The sequence below is a fragment of the Amia ocellicauda genome, chromosome 6, assembly GCF_036373705.1.
Source record: "Amia ocellicauda isolate fAmiCal2 chromosome 6, fAmiCal2.hap1, whole genome shotgun sequence".
Classification (NCBI taxonomy): Eukaryota; Metazoa; Chordata; class Actinopteri; order Amiiformes; family Amiidae; genus Amia; species Amia ocellicauda.
The window spans coordinates 31115169-31136306 of record NC_089855.1 but is presented as its reverse complement, the minus strand read 5'-3'; the positions used below and the strand labels follow the sequence as shown (position 1 = coordinate 31136306).

Sequence of the window (21138 nt, the reverse complement as noted above, 5' to 3'; positions counted from 1 at the left end):
CTCTTGCACTGAAACTGCCACCTCCTCCCAGTACTGCAAACCTGCACGTTGACATTCTCCCTCTCTGAGGTGTACTGCTAAGAATGGTTTCCTAATCGCGATGAAGTGGAAGCCTGGGGCAGTACATGATAGAAGTACAGAAGGCATCTCTTCCGTTCTTCTTGCCAGGGGCGGGGGACTTCTGCGTGGTCTTTCATTGCTTCTGCCAAGTATCTGTCAGTACCACTGGTTCTCCTCACCCAATCCCCCCACCTCCCCATGCCTCCTCGAACTGGCACAAAAAGCCTTGTAGGTGTTGATAACCAGGCCATCTGATCCAGTGCCATCCTCGGAACGGCAGCAACCACTGCACTGACACATGGCACGGCATATTATTCCAATGCATCCCAGGGGGAACAGCCCTCATTGGCACTAAGCTAGCTAGAGCTAAACTGTCAGCTTTCCAGATGTTGTTCATAGAGAAGCATAAAGAAGCCAGTGTACATTTGGATTAGGGAGACAATTCCTCGAACCCTATTTTGTCCTTACACACAACCCAAGCCTTGTCACTTTCATTTGAGCTTGCCCCAGGGGTGGAAAAATGAGTGGAAAAGATTTGTCACCGTGATTTAAACCCTGTGGTAACAATGGTAGAATCCATGTGATGCACAAGGATCAGTTATCGAATTTGTGTGAATGCTTGTCCGATTTATTTGATGCAGATGCACACTGTACTTCCCAGCTCCTCAACAGAACACAACATGGGGCACTGTACATTTAAGGTTGGGTTTTTGAAGAAATGGCTTGACGAGATCCCCAATCAATAAACTCAGAGGAGCAAACCAGATGGGCAAAATTATCTCCTTTACACTGGTTTTGGTTCTCCCCACCCCCCACCTCTCATTTCTGTGATTTGTCTTTGCATTCCTTTCTAAGGTTCCTTCACTCATTCTAAATATAAATGGAAATACACACCTTAGAGCTTCATAACGCAGACATGTACGTATGAAACCTTCAACATGCAAAGCAGACTTCACCCACATAAAGAGTCCTCTGTGCTCAGTGTAATAACTAAATTACTCTCCAACACCAGTAAGCCCCCGTTCTGCCCTCTTCCTTTGAAATGTTGCCACACACAAAGCAATCAAATGAAATTCTAATGTTTGGAGCATGACTCACAACTGGTTACAGATTATGATGTAAAAAAATATTTAAAAAGGGGTGAAATCAAAGTCCTTCTAAATATAGAGCTTTTCCCGATTTCAGTTTTCTTGGCAGTGACCAAATATAGTATGTAGGTGTGTGTTCTTCTGTAATGGAGTGCTTCAGGGCATTTTAGAGAAAGAATTGCTATGAACACATTCAAAGTTCCTCTTTAAACCACATTATTAAACTCCATTGTGCAGCAGCAGAGTCTTTTCCATAATCTCAAATTGGGGAATTAATATTAAGCTGTGGTTCACATATTCACATGCTACCAGTAAACCCAAGTCAAATCTCTACCTTTTAACATAAAAGGGTATCACCAGCATATTGGTTTTGTAACTCGGCCTTATTTCCTGTAGTTTTCAAAAACATTCTTTGCTTCATAGTGCAATATTGTATGATGATTACTTGGCATACTGACACTGATTAAGACTAGATTATCATTATGTACCTTTTTAATTTACCTGGGACTTTCTACTTGATACATTTCACATTAGAGTATAAAAAATAAAAAATAAACCTCGGCCATTGCCAGCAGAACTCTTTAGTGGACTCAAAAAATTGTCTTTGGGCAGTAATACTAAGCTTGCTCCTGTACTTTATCTCCAGGCAAAGGTGCATAACATGACAGAATACCCAAGTTAAAGCAAAGGCAGCGAATCATTCGAAACAGATAGGAAACGGTGTGACATCACCTTATTTATCAAAAACCAGAACAAGAGTCACTCCTGTATCACAAGATGCACTGAAAGAGAAACTAGGTGTTGGAAAGTATCAGACGAAACCCAGTGGTTTTCTCACTGACGTCAAGGAGTAAAAACATCTTCAACCACCGTTAACAATAACGGTCGATACAGAAAAGAATAAAAATAAATCCACGATCCGACCATGCGCACCCCTTTAATTTGGCGAGAGATTTATCATTCCCATTGCACGCGTTTGCTGCTGAATTGTGCGTAGGAGGCTGTTCTCAAGCGGTTCCACCTCATTTTAAATCCACTGCTCCCTGCCTGCCTCCTGTCAGACAGCCAAGACATTTTAAAGCTCTAACACAATGTTTAAAAAAAAAAGCACTTCCCAAAGCCACTAACCTCTGGACTCCAATCACCTTACCTCACCGCCAAATTGTACCATTCCACGAGATGGTCAAGCAACAGTGGGGAAGAGAATGTTTATGTCCGCAAAAGAAAGTTTAAGGAAAAATTTCGTCTGAAGGTTCTGAGAGGTTTCTTTTATGGTACAATGGCGATTCAAGAAAGAAGGAATAAAGCACAGTTTCAAGTTGGTCACGGAAGAGCTGTTGGCCAGAGACAAAAATTCTAGTACCAAAGCGTCACAAATCACTGAGGAACAATCCCTTTAAAGATAGTTGGATTCTGGTTGATTGCCAGATGCTAACAGTTCAAAACACTTGAAGCCATTCTCTTGGCGCATCCTGTTCTAGTCTCCACAAAGCAAACTAACAAGAGCCGCGACTGATGGCACACTGGGATTTCCCGAGTTGTGTCCTGGTTATCTGCCCATTATAAAAGGATACAAAACTTGATCGCTACAGATGATTATGCCAAGATTTCCTTCAGTATCTTCAAGTTAGGGCTGAAGATATTACCACTAAGAGAGATGCAGGATAATCGAAGCAGAAATCTCAAACTAGTAAAGTTCTGAATAATTTCAGACTGCATTTCGATCTTGGGAGGTGAAAAACAATGACAATTTTAACAAACCAGACCTGGGGTCAACTGTATATACTCTAAAGACTGTTCACAGTGAGCCATAAGGTGAGCCCTTCTCCTACACCAAACACCCATTAATCTAATTTCAGATTCAACTGTTCATAATCAAGCAAAACAATGGGGGGAATTAAAAAATAAATAAAATCACCTTCAAGGGTGGAGAGGATCAGGAACTGGTGAGGTTTTAATTGGACTGAATTGGGAAAGCTGTGATAAGATTTTGTTTGGTGAATAGAGGGGGATATTAAAGTATTGGAAGAACATACAATGCATTTCCTCTATGTTTGCAAACAACCAAAACCATTATCATAAGCTAGTTTTCACAACTTATAACCATCCAGAAATAACCAAAATATTTTTTTAAACGCAGGTATGAGAGAGTCAGAAAAAAGATAGCAGTCAAGGTCTTTATTCTGAAAAAGCAAATATACAAATAAAACTTCTAAAACAGCCTACACAATAGGTAATTAAAAAAGGAAAAGCAACCAATTTAATCACAAACCCAATTAACATTGCTGCTCTACACATTCTATGTTAATTAACCCTTGTAACATCAATGCAGGATAATCATGTTTTTAAAATAAAAGGAAATAAAATCGGGGGCTGTACAACTAACTATGTTGACTGAAAATGCCACAGACTAAAGTCTAATTATACAATGTGCTGTTTCAGTGCTGTGTAACTATACAATATATATGCAGTTTCGTTCTTTCAAGTGTCTTTAAACTGACATTACCAAGAGAAGATGTTCTAAAGGAGAGGCAAGAAAAGCAGTTTACAACACAGCACAGCAAGAGTGACCACCAAGCTTACAGCTGCAGAAAATCATTCAGTTAGTTTATATTGACTACCAATTGAAGGAAGTCAATTTACCACACAGTTGGTCAAGACCATACTGCACCTCTTTCCATCCCACACAGGAGAAACAAAATCCTCCTACACCCGTGCTGCACCAAGAAACCTGACCAAACATTACCCATTTAACAATTACACATACATCAAAAATCTACCTATATTGTCAATCGCATATTTTTTGTATCTAACAGTTACAACTGTTTGCGATGTGTTTTTATACAATAAAGGTACAAGGTCAATGGCCATAACAAAGCACAGGCAATCTGAATTCAAGAGAGAGGTTTTCCTCCAAACGAAAAATCTTTAAGGGTCTTATTCTACAACACATCTTCCCTTGTCAAGGCCAACTGCTGGTCGGACCAGATAAGCAACACCTAGGGGTGACTTAAGCCTCGCGATATAATTGGCCTCCAATTGACAACTAACCTAATTAAGTTGTCAGAGAGAGCAAGGACTCGTGTGAGGTGCAGGAAGATAAGAAATAAAACCGGGTCAATACTTACTATTTTGCTCAGGTCAGACATTAAAAGATGTAGTTAATCACTTTGATTCATCGCTCAGAGGATAAACGGCAGTATTGGGAAACGAGAAGTAAAGGACAGCTCAGCCGAGGCTCGTCCTCTGAGCCGCCTCGTCATCTATGATGTCGGTCTAATTTCTGGGCTGGGCTGACTTCAAGTTCTGTCAGATAAGGAGAGCAATTAAGCAATAGCACAGAAGAGAGGAAAAGGGGGAAGTCACAGCAACCAGACAGTGATGGTGAGCTTAAGTAATTAAAGGGAACGGCGCTAGCTACCAAAAGTACAATTTTTCATCCAGCCACAGCAGTTTTCGAAGATGGTAGGGTCCGTTACTCAGCATTTCTCGCGCTACCTCAGAGATGATCTCAGCACAGCCCTATTGCTCTCGCACTAATCTGAAGGACAGCCGACTGCTGAGCTTGGAAAAGCTAAAGGGTGGACAAGAACAAAAAATGTTTGGGAATGTGTTCAAAAGTCTTAATTAACGATTAATTGCTGGGGTATGGGTTTATGCTCAGGTCACAATTTACTCCATTAAAAAAGTAAAATTTGTGTATAAATGTCACTGTACTTTGAGTAGTTCTATTAAAGGAAATGGATCACTGCTGGAGCCTGGAGTTTTAATTGGTGTTTTTAGGGGGACCTTGGATTGTTTTACTGTACAATGATAATTGATGAGTAGTAGTAAAAAAAACTCCCTATTAGAGAGACCTTAATTAGCACATTACTGGACCTGCAAAGCATTATCGTGCTCACCTTTTCAATTAGTCAAAACATGCAAAGTTGGTGAAAAAGAAAAACAACTTTTTTTTTTTATAATCTCCACACAAAAAAACTAAATTAAAAAAAATAATAATAATAACTTTGCTCATCTCTCTGGGCTATTTTAAAAAACTATACGAGTGGGCAATGATGCAGATGTATGGTGCACACCCAACACCAACTGAAAATCATTCCACTCAAGGGAAAAAAAGAAAAAAAAACTACAGCAAACCAAGAGCCATGACTGTAAGCACTGCACAGCCCCAGGAGCTAATGCAGTGTGAAAAGTACAACTCCATTTGGGATTATGCAGGATATAAGAACGTGCCGTTTACAAGCTCGGGGAAGGACAAAACTGAATTACGTGAAAGTAATAATTCCTAATGAGTCTGGCAAACGAAACGAGAGGGTAAGAAACATTTCAGCGCACACAAGTGCCAAGGCTCCAGGTACAATTATGACTGTGTCAGCATTACCAAGAGCCTGAGGGAGTCAAGATACTTACAGGTCACTGTCATTGTTCAAAGCCCTCTGGTTGAAAGCACATTGGTGGATTTAAACAATCACCCAAACCTGAGGTACAGAATGTGGAAAAGGTACAGTAATTGTTTTATTTATTTTTTACAGCAGTATGTTTTTAATCTAAGATAGCCAACACAAAAAATGTTTGAAGATCTAAAGGCCAATCACTGAAATTCAGGCTTTAAGGCCAATCTATGCCTCATGGGTATGCATAACAAAACTTAAAATGTACTGTCCCAAACATTTTAATGGACGGACGGATCTTCATACTGCCAAGACTCCAACTCCCACCTGAAACGTGAGCTAGAGCAGAATAGAGAGACTGCTGCCCACACACTACGATTTCCTGATGAAATGCTCAAAATGCAACAAAAAAAAAAAAAACACAAGGCAAACTCACAGGCAGTTTAATCTGAAATGAAAGGCCTTCAGAGAAAACTACTGAACTGAATCATTAGCAGGAAAAAAGCAAGATGTACCTTTCAGCAGCACATAGCACCAGAATGCATCGTTCCAAAGGCCCGGGTATTTTCTTAATTCTGGTCTTATGATCACTGGAAAGCATATGTTTCTAAGCTATGGACATAATTAATGCAAGGGAGGCCTATTCATAGCACCTCACAACCAGGACAACTAGATTTGCATCAGGGACATGTTTTACAGTTATGCTTTGTCCTCTGGGGAGGTACCATTTTATTTTTTTAAACTGTAATGTAACTGAGCACTGCATTTTTTTTTTCCTAGCGAGGGAGCCACACAGTACATTGTTTTTTGTTGTCGTTTGTTTTAACCAACAAAATCAAGATCTTCTGCCACACAGTGATGAAAGTCACCTGAAACTAGTTGCACTGCAGCACAGTAACTTTTTTTTCCTTCTTGCTTATACTTCTCCACAAATAAAAAGCGGTTTACAGCCAAAATCATAAAACAAATATCTGCAGGGTTTTTGCCACATTGTGGATTGCAGTGAGGAGGTCAAGGAGATTGAAGATTGACAACAACAACTTGACAATGTAATAAAATGGTACACCGCTGTTGTTCAGATCCAAATCTGATCTTGTGGGCTTTTCTTGGGGGCAGGGTTCAACATTAACCTATGGCTTCCTCAGCAAAAAAATAAAAATAACTATCCTAATCCGAAAGACAATGAGTTCTCTTCATTCGAATTCCCTTTGAAAGGTCAAACACGCACTGCCAGCCTCAAACATGCTCATCCAGCACAAGCACGGAAATGTGATTCACAGAATGAAAATAGGTGTCGTTTTTTTTTCCTCTTTTTCTCTGGCAGAGCAGCATTAAACACCATCTTTGGAAACATGCCAGTTACAGCTCTGGTCTGATATGATCGCAGTGGGGAAGAACTGCTGCATCACTCTCTGGAGCAGATAAACGTTAGCAAATCAGTGTGCGGAAGTGCAATTATTTCTGGGGGGTGGGACACCAAAATGAGCACCCCCGTTGTGGTTATTAGTCATTTTATCGCTGAAGACATTAACTCTTCCGAGATTGCTCAACTCTACTGAATCATTCACAATTCTACAAATCTCCGGGTTCTGTAGAACAGGCAGAATTAGACAAATGAGCAGATTGCCAACTCCCACGAAAATAAGGACCCAACACTGCATACAAACACCTTCCCACACAGTTGATAAAAAGCTCCTGATTACAAAAAAAAAAAAAATACTAAGCCAGACGATTCAAAAATGTGTATTAACATTCATTTTAAAATGTTCTTCAGGGCAAAATCGATACATTTCCATTTTGTAGATGGTGCCCCTCAGCGAAGTGCACAGTAATAAGTAACACGACATCAGCTGAGGCTCAGCCATAGACTAGATACCCCCTCCTGCTTGCAAGGCATCCTACACACATGGAAGAACTTCAATGGGTCTTTCTTTCATTACTTAAGGCAGGCAGTAAAGGCAAAGCCAGTCTCTCCTTCCCCACCGCTCTCTCCCTCCTCATCCCTGACTTCTTAATCCTGCAAGACTGTACTCATCTTCGATTACATATGCACAGAGAGAACCCTTAAAAAGCTGCCTCCCCAAGACCATAACATAATAGTAAAGGGATGGCAATTAGCGCTTTGTAATGTTGGTGACTGAAGTTAAGTCATAACTACCAATTCAACATATTGAAAAATTATCAAGCACCCTGCAGAGATTACATTTAAAAATGTCAGCATGCCTATAGACCCCCTACACAAAAATGGATGGTACTACACTCCCTGAATAGGCAGTATCAATATGGAGTTCATTTTGCAGGCTATAGATGTCACAAGGTTTGATTCCTGCTGCCTGGTTTTAATGCCCCGCGTGAAACATTTGCCCTCGTCTTTGCTGGCTTACAGGAAGCTGGAGGATCAATACCTCACAGCGTCCGATTTTATTAGAGGAAATTGACAATATAAAAGGAAACTTTGAGCCTTTCAAGTCCATTCATAAAGGCTGCACAGAACTAAAGCGTGCTACTAGAGGACTCTGGTAAAAGGGGGTTATTGTTGGGGGAAGGAAAAGAAGAAAAAAAAAAAAAAAGAATGTCTGGTATGTCTGCTCATATTTTTTGAATTACACCAAATTCAAGCAAGTCCAGTGTACTGCTATTTGGAGGTCAAAGAAAAAAAAAATATAAAAAGAGAGAACATTTGGGGATACACAAAAACAATGGAAAGCAGACAAGGACTTCAATCACACTGGATCAAATATTTTTTATAAATGCCAAAGTTCCTAACTTTCCTGAGGTACGCTACCAATATGAGATCTGTTTTAAAGCCAGCGCCAGCTCTATTAAGTACTGCCAGCAGAGTTACTAAAGTATTACAGCACCACCCGAGGGGATTCTGGAATCGGGGGGAATGACGGATGAGAAGGCCGAGGTGAAACCACCCCGATCCTGCCTATTACGGCCTAACACCACCGCTTGCCTCCGCACCCAGGCACTGCACAACACCACAGATCCCCCCCGCCTCCAATTCATTCTGTAAGGAGATTTGTATAGAATGCAAACAGCGGTCGCCTGCATGCTCATATATATATATATATATATATATAGACAGCCAGTGTACCCAGCTCCCACCCCAACGGGAAAGGAGCGTGCTGGCATTCCGACAGGATTGGGAGGAAGTGAATCACTGCCCTTTTTCGAGACGCCGGGCCAGACTGACAGCTCACCTTACAAAGCTGCCAGTGCACAGGCAATTTTCCACCAAGTTGGCATCGCAGGCGTGACGTCAGGAAAGGAGTCCATTCGACAGCCTGAATGCCTTCCGCATGACGCTGCAGACTTGCAGCTGCAGACACCGAGTGTGGCCTCAATGCATGAGCACAGCACTGCATCTCCGCCCAGCTATTCCAACACTCAGTCCCCTGAGGGAAGAATGGTTTGTCAGCTGCTGCAAACAATACTAAAATATACATTTACCTAACTTGGGGAGTTTGAGTGTGAAATTAACTTTAAAAGCACAACATAACTAATCCTTTATAGGGTTGGGGAGGGTCTCACCTGTCTGTGTCTATATTTGTCCACTCCATCTATTTTTACATGATTTAGTAGTCATGACCTAAAAATGTTCTCTAGTGTGACATTTTAGTTAAAAAAAAGATATAAAGTTACAGAAAGAAAAAACACTGGCATTTCAAACTATTTAGACTCAAGTTGTCAGACAGAGACAAGACTGACACTGCTGTGGTAATGTTAATCGATACATTTCACAACTGACAAAACAGTTCCCAATACCTAGCGACGACAAATAAATGTCCAGTGGATCTTGTCTTTACTGTCTTAACTTTTCTATGACCTACAGTTAACCACCACTTATAAATATACTGCAGAGAAGTATCTGGTCTGAATTATGCTGATGGGCCACAGTCCCAGGTACAAATTCCTAGAAGGGGTTTCGCCAGCCTTGATTGGACCAAGCCGAGAGACTGCTTACAACAATGTCTGGAGATGAGAGAGCGTGTTTCTCTGCATCTGGGAGTAATTGGAAACAAATAACAGATACATGGGGGATCCAGCAGGTCAGAACCAAAGAAGATCAGCAGTCTACAAGAGACACTACTAGATTTCCAGGCCACATTCGGGAGCACATACTGAACTAACCACAAAAGGCACTGTGGTCACAGGAAGCACTCCAGCCAAATCGGATAGCCCTCGAAAATACCCTGTAAACGACAGTTCTTTTGAATTCCCTGGAAAAGGAGAACTTGTTTCAAGTGCAAGAAGCGTTAACCTTTTCTGACCCTCCTAGTTTCCCGCAGACAAATTAAAAACAGCTGGCAAGGACTTTGCCAGGATTCACACAAATCAGTGTTTTTTTCTATTGGGTTTATTTTTAGATGCACTAAACTAGAGGCTGGGAAATCATGCATTATCCCATATTCAGTTAAAATCTCATGGTCAGGATATTGAAATGAAACTCACAGCATCCTATCTGGGTTATGAGTTAAAAGACTGCAAAAATGGTATAGAGTAGAGTTGTATAAGGTTTCAAAGCAAAGGAAAAACTGCTCAACTACACTGTGGAGTTACAGTGCTGAAGTGTGTTGCACATGCTTAGGTTGAAATGTAGCCGTTATTTTTATTTTTTATTTTTTTAAATCAATTTTCATTGAGATGCATGTACTGACAATTTTGCAGCTCAAGTTATCCTTGAGAGTTCTGCACACAAAGGCATTTTAGGCATTGCGAATCAATCAAATGCTTCCATGTGTACCAAAAATCCTCAAAAACATTAAGACTCTAAAACACGTGCTGCAACCAGGCACTTCACTTCCTCGTGAAAATAAAACACACTCTTGTGCATCTAAGAAAGGGCCTCTTCCCATAATCCTCATGCCGGAGAAAGCATAGTTACCGTGCATCACAGTTCAGCATTACGTCGTCATACACTGAACTGCAATAGGAGGTTTTAATGCTAAACAAACCACCTCATTGTTCTTCGACAGCTGCCTCAGAATTTCAAACAGCCAAAGATGTGAAGACCACAAAACAACACATTGTCCTGCTAATCCAGCTGCATGTACTTCTAATGCTAGTTCTTCAGATCTAAAGCCAAATCGCACAGACACGTATATATACTGGAAGTTTATCTGAAACACAGCGAGGCCAATCATAAACTTCATTCAGAAAGTTCAAAAACGCAGGCAGCAGTTTAGCCGTGGCACAGAGATGGAATGGGTTTGCACGATGCCTATGAACTCTCACATGTACAGTGCTGGGGAAGCCTATACTATATATCCTACTAAGGTAAGGATAGACTGGGGATAGCTCTCTCCATTTGAAAACAATCCACTATCAACTCAGGCAAAGTAAAACCAAGTGGGGCTTTTGTCAGATAATTCTCCTTGTTTCTGGTCACAGCTCTAGCTGCACGTGTGTAATGACTTGCAGATCACAAGCAGAACATTGATACAGTTCATCAGCTGCAGTGGATTTTGAAAATGTGGGTTAAAGGGGCCAGTCTAAAAATACCAGGTCTGATTTGCATCAGCACGATGGCTCCTGCAGCACAACAAACAGGCCGACAAAAACAGCTCAGTGTCACAATCTAGCATAGATGTGAAGCAAGCACTCCAGGGAATGAAAGTACACAGATCAAGGTTTCTGGCTTGTTTTGTTTTGGGGAGGGGGGTTAGCGTTTGGCATTTTTCAGCACTCGATGCCTTCGAAGGCATATACTGTCCCTTAAAGCACAGTGTTCATTGTGAAACTGGATTATCTTAAGAGATTTGGCAGCTTGGCAGGTTTTGGAGCTTCTTATCCACATCAAACATAAATAACACATTAGAATGGTTTACCGGTCCTCTTCATTAATATTTTTGTCCCCTACTGAAGAAAAGCCTGCAGTGCAGTTCAAGAAACCAAAAGCGAAACATTCACAGTCCATGTAACATCACTTTTCATGGCTTTGCCCAAATTAAAATTATATTAAAAATACATAAACGTCAATAATAGCAACCCTTTCTAATGAAAGAATGAAGATTAGCATGCCACAGGGTCATTTGTATTCTGTCTCCATCTTCTGAGAAATGTTCATAGTAAATTAATCAGATTACATACTAATATCAATTATATCAACCAAGCAAAAACCCTTCATTTTGTTTAAGCCCCATAGATAAACTACTAAAATGTGTAATCAACTATGGAGCGGGTTGCAAGCCTGACAATTGTTAGTATTGTTAAAGCTCAGGACCTTATACATTGTATTAGATTCCATAGCACTTTGACTCCATTTGATTCAGAAACACCTTAACTTCTGAGAGACAGGCTTGTCCTTTTTACTTCCCACATGATAAATCAATCCAATTGTCACTGGCTCTCCCCTCCCCAGCCCAACCATTCCCCCAGGAAGCAACAAGGTTCACTTACACTGAACAATTATTTCTGGAAATTCAAAGAACTGCGCAGACTGCATTAACCTCTTCTCCACCAATAGGGAGCACTTGTGATATTAAATCTGATCTTAAATGCACGTACTGGTGCATTAGAGACAAAGACACAAAAAAGAAAAATGACGGCCACTGGCATAAAAATGACTACTCTGCAACAACGAGGAAACTAAATTAAAGAATGTATATTTAGCCTCCAGCTGATGGTTCCGACTGTTTAAATAACTAGCTGTACTCCCTATTGCAGCACTACCTACTTACTCCGTTAAGGGAAATGAGTCACTCTTCAGGAAATGCTAGCTTTGTAACACTGCTGGGGGGAATAATATGAAGAGTCCTACATTTAACTATGGATGCACCTTCCCAAGCTGTGTTCAGTAGCAACCTCTAGCCATTAGGTCTTAAAAGATTTTACAGATAAGCAGAATTATTTTCATAACAATTTAAGGTTGAACACAAGTTCTAAAATGTTGGATGCCCCCAAAAAAGGAAAAAATGTATTAAGTCCTAGCGTCTCAATTTGGGACTCGTGTCTGAGCATTTAAAGAAACTGGCTACAGTACACAATAGGGAAAAAAATCTTTCCAATCTTTTCCAATCTTAGCAATTCTCAATAAAAAGGACCCTAATAAAAGACAACGAAAGGGTGTATATAAGCAATATGGCTCGAGTGCATAAGTCATCAAAAAAGTATTCAATATCCAAGTAAACATTTACAACCCCTGCAATATCTGATGCAATATCAGTCATTAAGTTTCTAACTAATATTTACAGTGACTAAATGTTTTCACAGTCGATAACGAGAATTTTCTCCTAAGCTCTTTGTCCACATAGACTATATCAATTTATGGAAAATAACTGTAAGACTTATACCACAGCATGAAGTCTAAAAATTCCTAAATAAGCAACTAATACTGGCATGATATACCATGTTAGCAGACATCCACCCCCCCCACAACCTTGAAGTTGTAGCACCTGATGTTGGCTTAAGTACAAGAGCTACAGCTTGTTAAAGACTGAGGCGTATGATATCTCGGTCATTGGGGGTTCTTATTTCCATTCATATACGATTCTTTAATGTATACAGCTGTGCAGTTCCAAAAAGACTGAAAGGTGATACCTAAAGAGCTACGAGGAAGCCAGGGGACTTTTTGACAAGTCCAGTGTCCTCCCTGCAGTGGCACATCCAGGGAAGCTACCGTGTTACGAGCCTCAAGCGGTTTCTCATGCTCTTCGTAAAGGATGGCCCCAGATAAATTCTCATTGCTACAGTGGCCCCGCTGAACCAGGTTGGCAAATGAGTCCAATTAAGCTTGAAACGGTATCCAAATGGAAAAAAAAAAAAAACTACAGCACAGCTGCCCTCAAAACAGGAGTGGCAATCCAAGGTCAGAATTCCACCAATTTAAAAAAATTAAAAACCTACCTTGGCCCTGGTACAACACTGACTTCCTGGAAACAGACAGACTCCAGCAATTGCTGTTAATCACACATCTCACGAGGAAGGTCAATAATGGATCTGCACGTAGAACTGGTGTTCAAACAGACCTTGACACCATCATTCTGCAACGGGGACTGTACACTCAATCTAAAGCGAATGACAATCGCACCAAAAAAAAAAAAAACAGGATGTGAAGAAGCTCAGAAGGGTTTGGGAAAGAGAAGAGAACTCCATCAGAAGTCAAGGAATGACCAGGGTTTCAAAGCAAAAACTAAAACGTACTGGCTTGAATGCGTTTGAGAACAGCTTTATTCTGTCGGACCTGAATCCGAATCACTGCATACTTTCATTATTTACCAGACATTCCGTAAGTCAAGATTTCGCTCGTTGACAGAAGGTGGAACATACGCGACAATCTCATCTCTGAAGACAGAAAGAACCAAGGTCACAGCTGGGGTTCCTCAAACGTTTATGAAGGATCTCGTCTCTTAACAGTGAAGAGGCCAAATTCAGCCAAAAGAAACAAAAGCCTTTTCCTGGGGAAACCAATGAATGACGCTTCAAAGGAACACCACACCCTAGTGAGTGCAGAGCATAGCTTTATGTTGCCATGGTGCCTTCATGACTCACGGTGATTCCCTCGATAAGGCCGGGCTAAATGTACATTTCTAGGAACACCCTTTTCGGAGCCCGGAGACCGCTAACCCATATTGTATTTAAGTGAAACAAGGAGAACTGTGCAGATTTCCTTATTTTTAAAAATAAAAATCTTTCAAACAGAAAGAGGTGTTGCACTTAAAGTCTACACTGACCTGTAAGTCTTTTAACAGCCAGTGTTCAGCTGACCCAATGGATGAAGTCTGCAGTCCCACTAAAGGCACAGAGCCAAACCCGGGGAAATGGGGCCTGAATCTGTGGATTAGGCATTCATTCAGAGCACTCTGCTCAGCCAGCATCGTGTAAACTGTGAACCTACTGCAGGCTTCAGAGTAGTAACAGAGTTAGGTGTGAACTGAAACTGCAAATCAGGGCATGCCAGACTTCCACAGTACCAGGCAAGTGTTTGCTTTTCTCATTTCCCCTGAAAGCAGGCATGGACGATTTAGATTTTGTTCTAGACTAAAACGCAACGCAAAAGATCACCTTCTCATAGTCCTCAGAAAGGTTCCCCAATTCCCTCCCTCAATGTCACAATTTCTTCTTTCATAACAGAGTTCAAACTAATTATAATCGTTCACTATTAATTATCCTCCACATTATCAAATTTCACAAATGGAACCCTTTCTTATTAAAAATATGGACAAAATTAAGTATGACACTCACGCTTCCCTTTCCTGTCAATGTGATGTTCTGTAAATAGTTCTGAAGATTTAATTAATTCTCAATATAAAACAGCTCTCTCCATGGATCCCCCTATTTCCCCAATAAAACAACACTATGAAAGTAAAAGATATCTACATACCACTGGCTGTTTCAACAACGTATTATTTGCATGGAAATTTGCCAAGACTGGCCCAATGATGTGTAGCATTGTTAAAATATTGCTTATGGTGTAAAACAAGTCAAAGATCACTAAAATCACTCTGCTATTCATTAAAATAACGGTTGTCCTTCCAATAATTTTAAAGTGCAACACTCCTTGCTACAGTATCCACAAGATCTTTTTTTTTTTTTTTTTTTTTTAATCTGGGCAGTGCTCAGGTTTGGAATTTACACTAGTCTCTTGTCATTTACAATAAAATGTAAATACAACATCTGCCAGTAGTGTTTAAATTAGATTATATTATGAGATGTTACTACTCTGGGAGTTGCCAAGCCTGCTCCTGGAGAGACATGCCATGAAGTGCATGTTAATTGTGAAGAATAATTCAAGAATGGGATAAATGAAGCAAGAACGAGTTTAGCTGGAATGAAAAACCAGCAGACACTGTAAAATAGACTGCTCTAAAATAGGTTTTGAGCAAAACAGCATCTATTCATGTTACACACACAATAAGATTTGGGAAAGGTGGTGGGGGGGGGGGGCAAGGAAATCTGCAAGGTCCTATGCAATGTATCGGCTGAAGAACAATCTTCCTTCACACCAGGTTAAAATACAGCTGACTCCAACACTGTGTCAGGGACTATAATTACCACCCTCTCTTCCCAAGAGCTAAAATCTGGTGCAGATTCTACAGGAGGGATAGGGCCACTTACATCGGCCAGCGGTGTCTCATTAAATCTGAGAATGCTTACTCACGGACATCCACAGGCTGCTCCTCCAGCCCTGGCCTAAGCTTCCAGACATAAAGATCACAACCCTCCATCCCCTTTCCCCAAGGAGGAAATGTTAATGCACAATAATGGTATAATATGGCAAAATACCAACAACACTTTAATGCTATTTCTTCAAATATTTGTTCAAATGCCCAGTCAGTAGTCTCGGTTATACCAAATTTGGATTGATATTGCCCTTGCTATTGCTTGTGCAACCCTGGGGATGCTGAAGTACATTAGTGTATGTGTTGCATCTGTATCTAGCTGCAAAGCAGATACAATATAAATTCTTAGAAGACCCATTTCAGTCTTCTATAGTACAATGATCGGTCATTTTCAGAAACAAAAAAGCAAGAAAAGGAAAATACTTCATACCATTTCTGGCTTTACCTTTTTACACTGATCTATTCTTTCCATCCAATGCACTGCATTGAAAGACAGGTTTAAGTTCTTCACTGAAGAAGTTAATAAGCAATCCAGTCAGATCTATCATGTCCACTAATTAAAGGATATGCACGCTTTACGAGTAGCCAGGCTGCTTTCTTTTCTTGTCCCGTCTCATATTTGCCCCCTTTTGTGTGACTACAGAGATTAATTCGGATTATTCAAAAGGGAATCTGCCAACTATATCAATCAGAAAGTCTGCATATGAAACTATGAATAAGTGACAACCTTGGGATTCCACGTGAAAAATCTGCATAAATCCACAAATTGGGATTTTTAAATCATGAACTATACATACAAATTGAGCATAATGCTACTGTGCAATGTGCTCAATGTAATAGATTATGTCATTATATTATGTCTTTGGTTCAAATGAGGTAAATCCTTCCTTTAAAGACGCTCCTCTAACCTATGGTATAGGAAACTGATCCATAGAGGATTTGTTTCACTACTACATCAGGATCATTATGCATACATTTATAAATGGCAAGAACATCCAATCACAAAAAAGGACAATTCAACCGTGCAACACTAGACCAGTGGATTTGCTTAAACACTCCTATAGATCACCATCATCATCATCAGCCCATATCAATCCACTGCTGGATGAAGGCCTGCCCAAGATATTTCCACTTGCTGCGATCACAATATACATTTTCAAATACACACCATTCAATTTGGTAACCCAATTAGGAATCGTTTCTTCTTAGCATACACTGAAGACAATACATTGTACACTCGCATTGTACTGCTGAAGGTGCTGCCATATTCAAAGTCATCTAGTGCCATGCCATCTTACAGGTTATTTTTGCAAAGTGAGGCATCTTTCTGATAATGTGCCGACTACCTGTACTCGGAATTAGGCAAAAAAACATATTTCACGGAATTTCCATCTATATACCATCCCATAATGTATTTACAGTGACTCAATCAGGGATTATACTAAAAATATCACTTCCATTGCTTTAGAGAGCCATGCTGCATCTAACATTAGACCAAGTACAAAAGTACAAATGAATGTGCATCCGAAATCGAAAATGCAGTACCACCTAGGAAGCTTATCAATGAGAAGAGGTTAACCTTAGATAATCACTGCAATTCGCGTTTACATTTCCAGATTTCCACAAGTATTTTACCAGAGGATCATATTTGATGATGCTCAAAGGCTTGGCTTTTGTGCTAAAGACCGGGAATATTCATTTCGAAGCACTTGCAGAGACAGCTGTCCCATCCCCGTACAAACACCTAGCTTCCCTCGTCTTGCTTGGCTAATTTTCAGCGTAAAACCGTAGCACAGCTTTGCAGATCATTCATTTTGCCGTGGAGTCGCACCGAATCGTGTTCAGTGCGGAATCGGCCTCTGGTTAACGCCTGACAGATGCTGCATTACTGACTGTGCAGCAAAAAAAAAAAAAAAAATCTCGGGCCTCTGCATACATTTAGACGTGTCCGTCGAGAAGAATCACTATATACAAACGCATGCATACACGTATAAATACATAAGCACATACAGAAACCGACACATGTGCAGCCGCTGCGTACAATGCAAGTACAGAACCGGTTCAGGAGCCATAATGACCGTACTACAGTATTGTATCGACCGCCACATCGATTCCGATCTTTGTCATAACCGTGATACTGTACAGCAGCGAGACAAACCACTTGCATCTACTTCATGTAACCCCCACCACCACCACCTCCCGGTCCCGCAACTCGAGCTGTTAAATCGTGGCGAATAAGCCGGTTACAACCCCTCCGCAACAACCCAGAAGAAGTGCACTTCGGAGGCTACACCAGCCCTCAATGCATAGACTCGGTGGTGTTGCACTTACTGCTGACTTTCATGCTGCCAAACGCCGATGGCTGCTGTACTGGCTTGCAGCTTTCTGCAAAGGAGGTGGTCCTGGGCCGTCCCGACATGTTCCCTCTCCCGATGCTTTCTCCGTCTCCGTCTCCGTCTCCGTCTCCGAGCTCCGCCTGCGCCTCGCTGTCCGGGGTTTCTGCCGCGTCCTTTTCACAGACAGTCAACCATGAATAGACTGGGCTTAATAAATGGAAACAACGCTCCACTTTTCGTCCCTTTTTTTTGTTGTTGTTGTCGTTTAGTAGTCACTCGTGTCTTTATTTCTCCTGTCCTCCAAGACTGGCTTTTCTTTCAAATCATCCTCCTCCAAGACCCCTTCCGTTTTTTCTTTTCTTCCCGAAAGATCAGGCCTTCAACAGCAAACCTTCTTTGATTGCCCAGGGTCTCCTGAAAAGCGGCTCACCTTTTTTTCCCCCCCTGTTTTTTTTTTTTTTTTTTTTAAACTTAATCTCGGATTTTAATTGAACTTTAATTTCATTTCTAAAAAAAATAATTAAAAATACGGTCTCCTTCGCTTTCTAAAATGTGGATTTTAGTTTAAAAGATCGCGGATTACACCGGGCAGCCACATAAAATTGCTTCATATTCTGAGGTGGAGACTCAATGATCCGACAGTAGCAGCCATGGCGGCTCCTCTGCACAGCCCAACCAACAATTCAAATGAAAAATTTCCAATTTCCCGATTTTAAATCAAATGATTTCCGCAAAACCCCAGTCAATTCCGACCCCATACACAGCGAGGGAATACGTACAACCCTCTAGAATGAGGCTGTAGGTCGGCAAAATCTCATAAATGCCCTCTTAATGTGGCAAAAACCAATTTTAATGCCACTCTCTCAAATTCTGAATTTCTTTTTTTTTATTCCGTCTCTGTCTGTCTCCAGTCTCTGCTCGCTCTCTTTGTCACTCCGACCCGCAGCACGTCATTCACGTAAACTACGGACAATGGCTGGGCGGTCTCTTTAGAACAGCGTAGGGCTACGCCACTTCACTAGCGTAGCCGCCTTTGGAGAATCGCAAATTGTGAACGCGCAAGGATACGTGAGGAGGTTTTCTCAGCCAATCAGAAGCGAGTCCCTTGGAGATGGGCGGAGTGAGCCGGAACCTGTTGACCAATCGGCTTGCGGCTCCCCAACCCAGTTTCCGAACGTTTCCGAAAGCTGCCGAACACTGGCGAACGCTGCGCTGGCCCCACCGAAAAACGACCAGAAATGGAGAGAGGGGGAGGGGCAAGAGGCAGACTCTTCGGGGAATGATTGATCAATAGCCAATCAGACCCGCGGATACCGAGAGCGCACCAATCCTGTGTGCGGTATGAATAAACCCCGCCCCTGACTGTTGCTAGTTTGTGTCATAAGAAGCCAGTTCCTGCCAGCTGTCCAATGGGATGCTGCGCAGAAGGTGCTGCCCTGTCATTCTGAGCGTGCGCTGTGATAGGCGCAGCTGAGCACGAAGCTGCAAAAAAAAAGTTCAGTCATTCCCGGTTAACTGTATTTTGAATGAACCCTAATGGCAGTAATCACCCGTGCGTACTGCTTACAGAGTACACATCTATCCGCCAAAGCGCTGCCTGTTTCAATCTGTGGATTCTGAGACTTGGCAAGAGGTTTATTTTCAAAGTAAGTTGGAACAAATCGAATTCTAGTCTAGCCATTCTAGTCAACATATTTTCTGTGATCTAAACATCTACGATTATTACATTTCACCTATAGATAAACTCCCCGATCTATAGTCAGTCTTATGGAACATAACCCCCTTCAACAGGGGAGGGATTTCCTGACCTGTACAGTATTACTGAGATCAACTTGATGTCTCATTGTTTCCAACAACGATGATCCACATGCTGGTGACATGCATTGCATTCTGGAGGATCTTCCATTCTGGTTTTTCCTGTTCCATGTCATTGCTCGGGGAAACTTGTATTTGTCAATGGGTCAAGTGAAACAGCAAAAGGACATTAATTCCCTGACAACTACTCTTGTAAACAACAGCCTTAGGCACGACAGCGAGAGAGACACTAGCTAAGCATGTTGTGGAAGCCTATTCTCAGAAACCATTCAGGACACAGCTTGATAATGTTCTGGGATCAATAACCTATCAGCAACTAAACAAGCACAATGGGACAAAGGTCCTCCACTTGGTTGATGCCTTCCTAAAGATCTTAGGCAATGTTTATTCCACAGAAAGAATTCCAATACACTATCATAGAGGGACACTTTCTTGTTCATTGGATACACGTGTAAGATTGCACTGCAAGAGAGTGTATAAAGCACTGCCCTCTGGTAATCCTTGGGAGTATCTACCCAGTAACTGCAACGTCTGAGTAATTACTCTTACAATAGGAGCTCCATTGTAGAAACACCACAACTGAAAGTCACCCTGATCTTTCCTCCAGTTACCATCAAAGCATCTGAAATGTGCTCACAGCTGTAGGCCTACTGAAGCACAGTCATTTTACAGTCAACAATCGATTTGACAGATTTGCCAAAATTAAACTGAAAATGTAATCCTAGCCTGAGTAAAGGCACTCAATTACGTTTCCCAGGCTAGCCCCGGGCCACTATTCAGTTTACCGATTCACTCGGATACAACCGAAGGTTTAAGCAAATGCCAAGTCGCTATCCCCCAAAACATGTCGCTGATCAATAGGGTAGGTGGTTGTTTTCTATTCTGGGTTCTCTCACAAACGAGGTTGGTTTACCAGGTTTTCCCATCTTTGCTATCTCTCTGATCTGCTATAGAACACCCCCCTATTTATTCTAGAACATCCCTCTCATCGCGATGCTCTTTAACTAGAGAAGTTCAGGTGATTGGCAACTAGGTGCGCACCTGTGCTAGTTGCCATGACTGCCACAGGTAATTTCCACATCGGCAAGTCATGTAGACGTGGGAGGCGCGGTCTTGCACTACAGTAGTCAATCAAATAATCAAATCGTTAAAATTAAAATAAAATGTAATTGAAGATCTAGTAATTAACATATATGTTGAATATTTAACTACACCCTTTCCCATAAGAAACATAAACTAACTTAAACTCACTTAAACAGAATAATAACACAAGTTCTTATTATCAACCTTTTTTGTAATATATGAGAGGAACACAATTGATTGTTTTGCTATTACCATTTAATATGATCACTCCGTGAGTTCATTTACTGGTTATTAA

At 41.2% G+C, this 21138-nt stretch overlaps 1 protein-coding gene across 4 annotated transcripts in view; it reads right to left on the bottom strand.

The window, feature by feature from the left end:
- gsk3ba (glycogen synthase kinase 3 beta, genome duplicate a) overlaps positions 1-18968 on the bottom strand; it is a 68332-nt gene extending 49364 nt beyond the window's left edge. For 3 of the 4 annotated variants that reach the window (XM_066706884.1, XM_066706888.1, XM_066706887.1), the window contains exon 1: positions 17941-18968. In XM_066706884.1, the coding sequence (XP_066562981.1) occupies positions 17941-18028 (88 nt within the window). In that variant the 5' untranslated portion in view covers positions 18029-18968. The remainder of the gene's footprint in view (positions 1-17940) is intronic. The other variant, XM_066706889.1, reaches the window with a different exon arrangement.
- Between the last annotated feature and the right edge of the window lie 2170 nt (positions 18969-21138).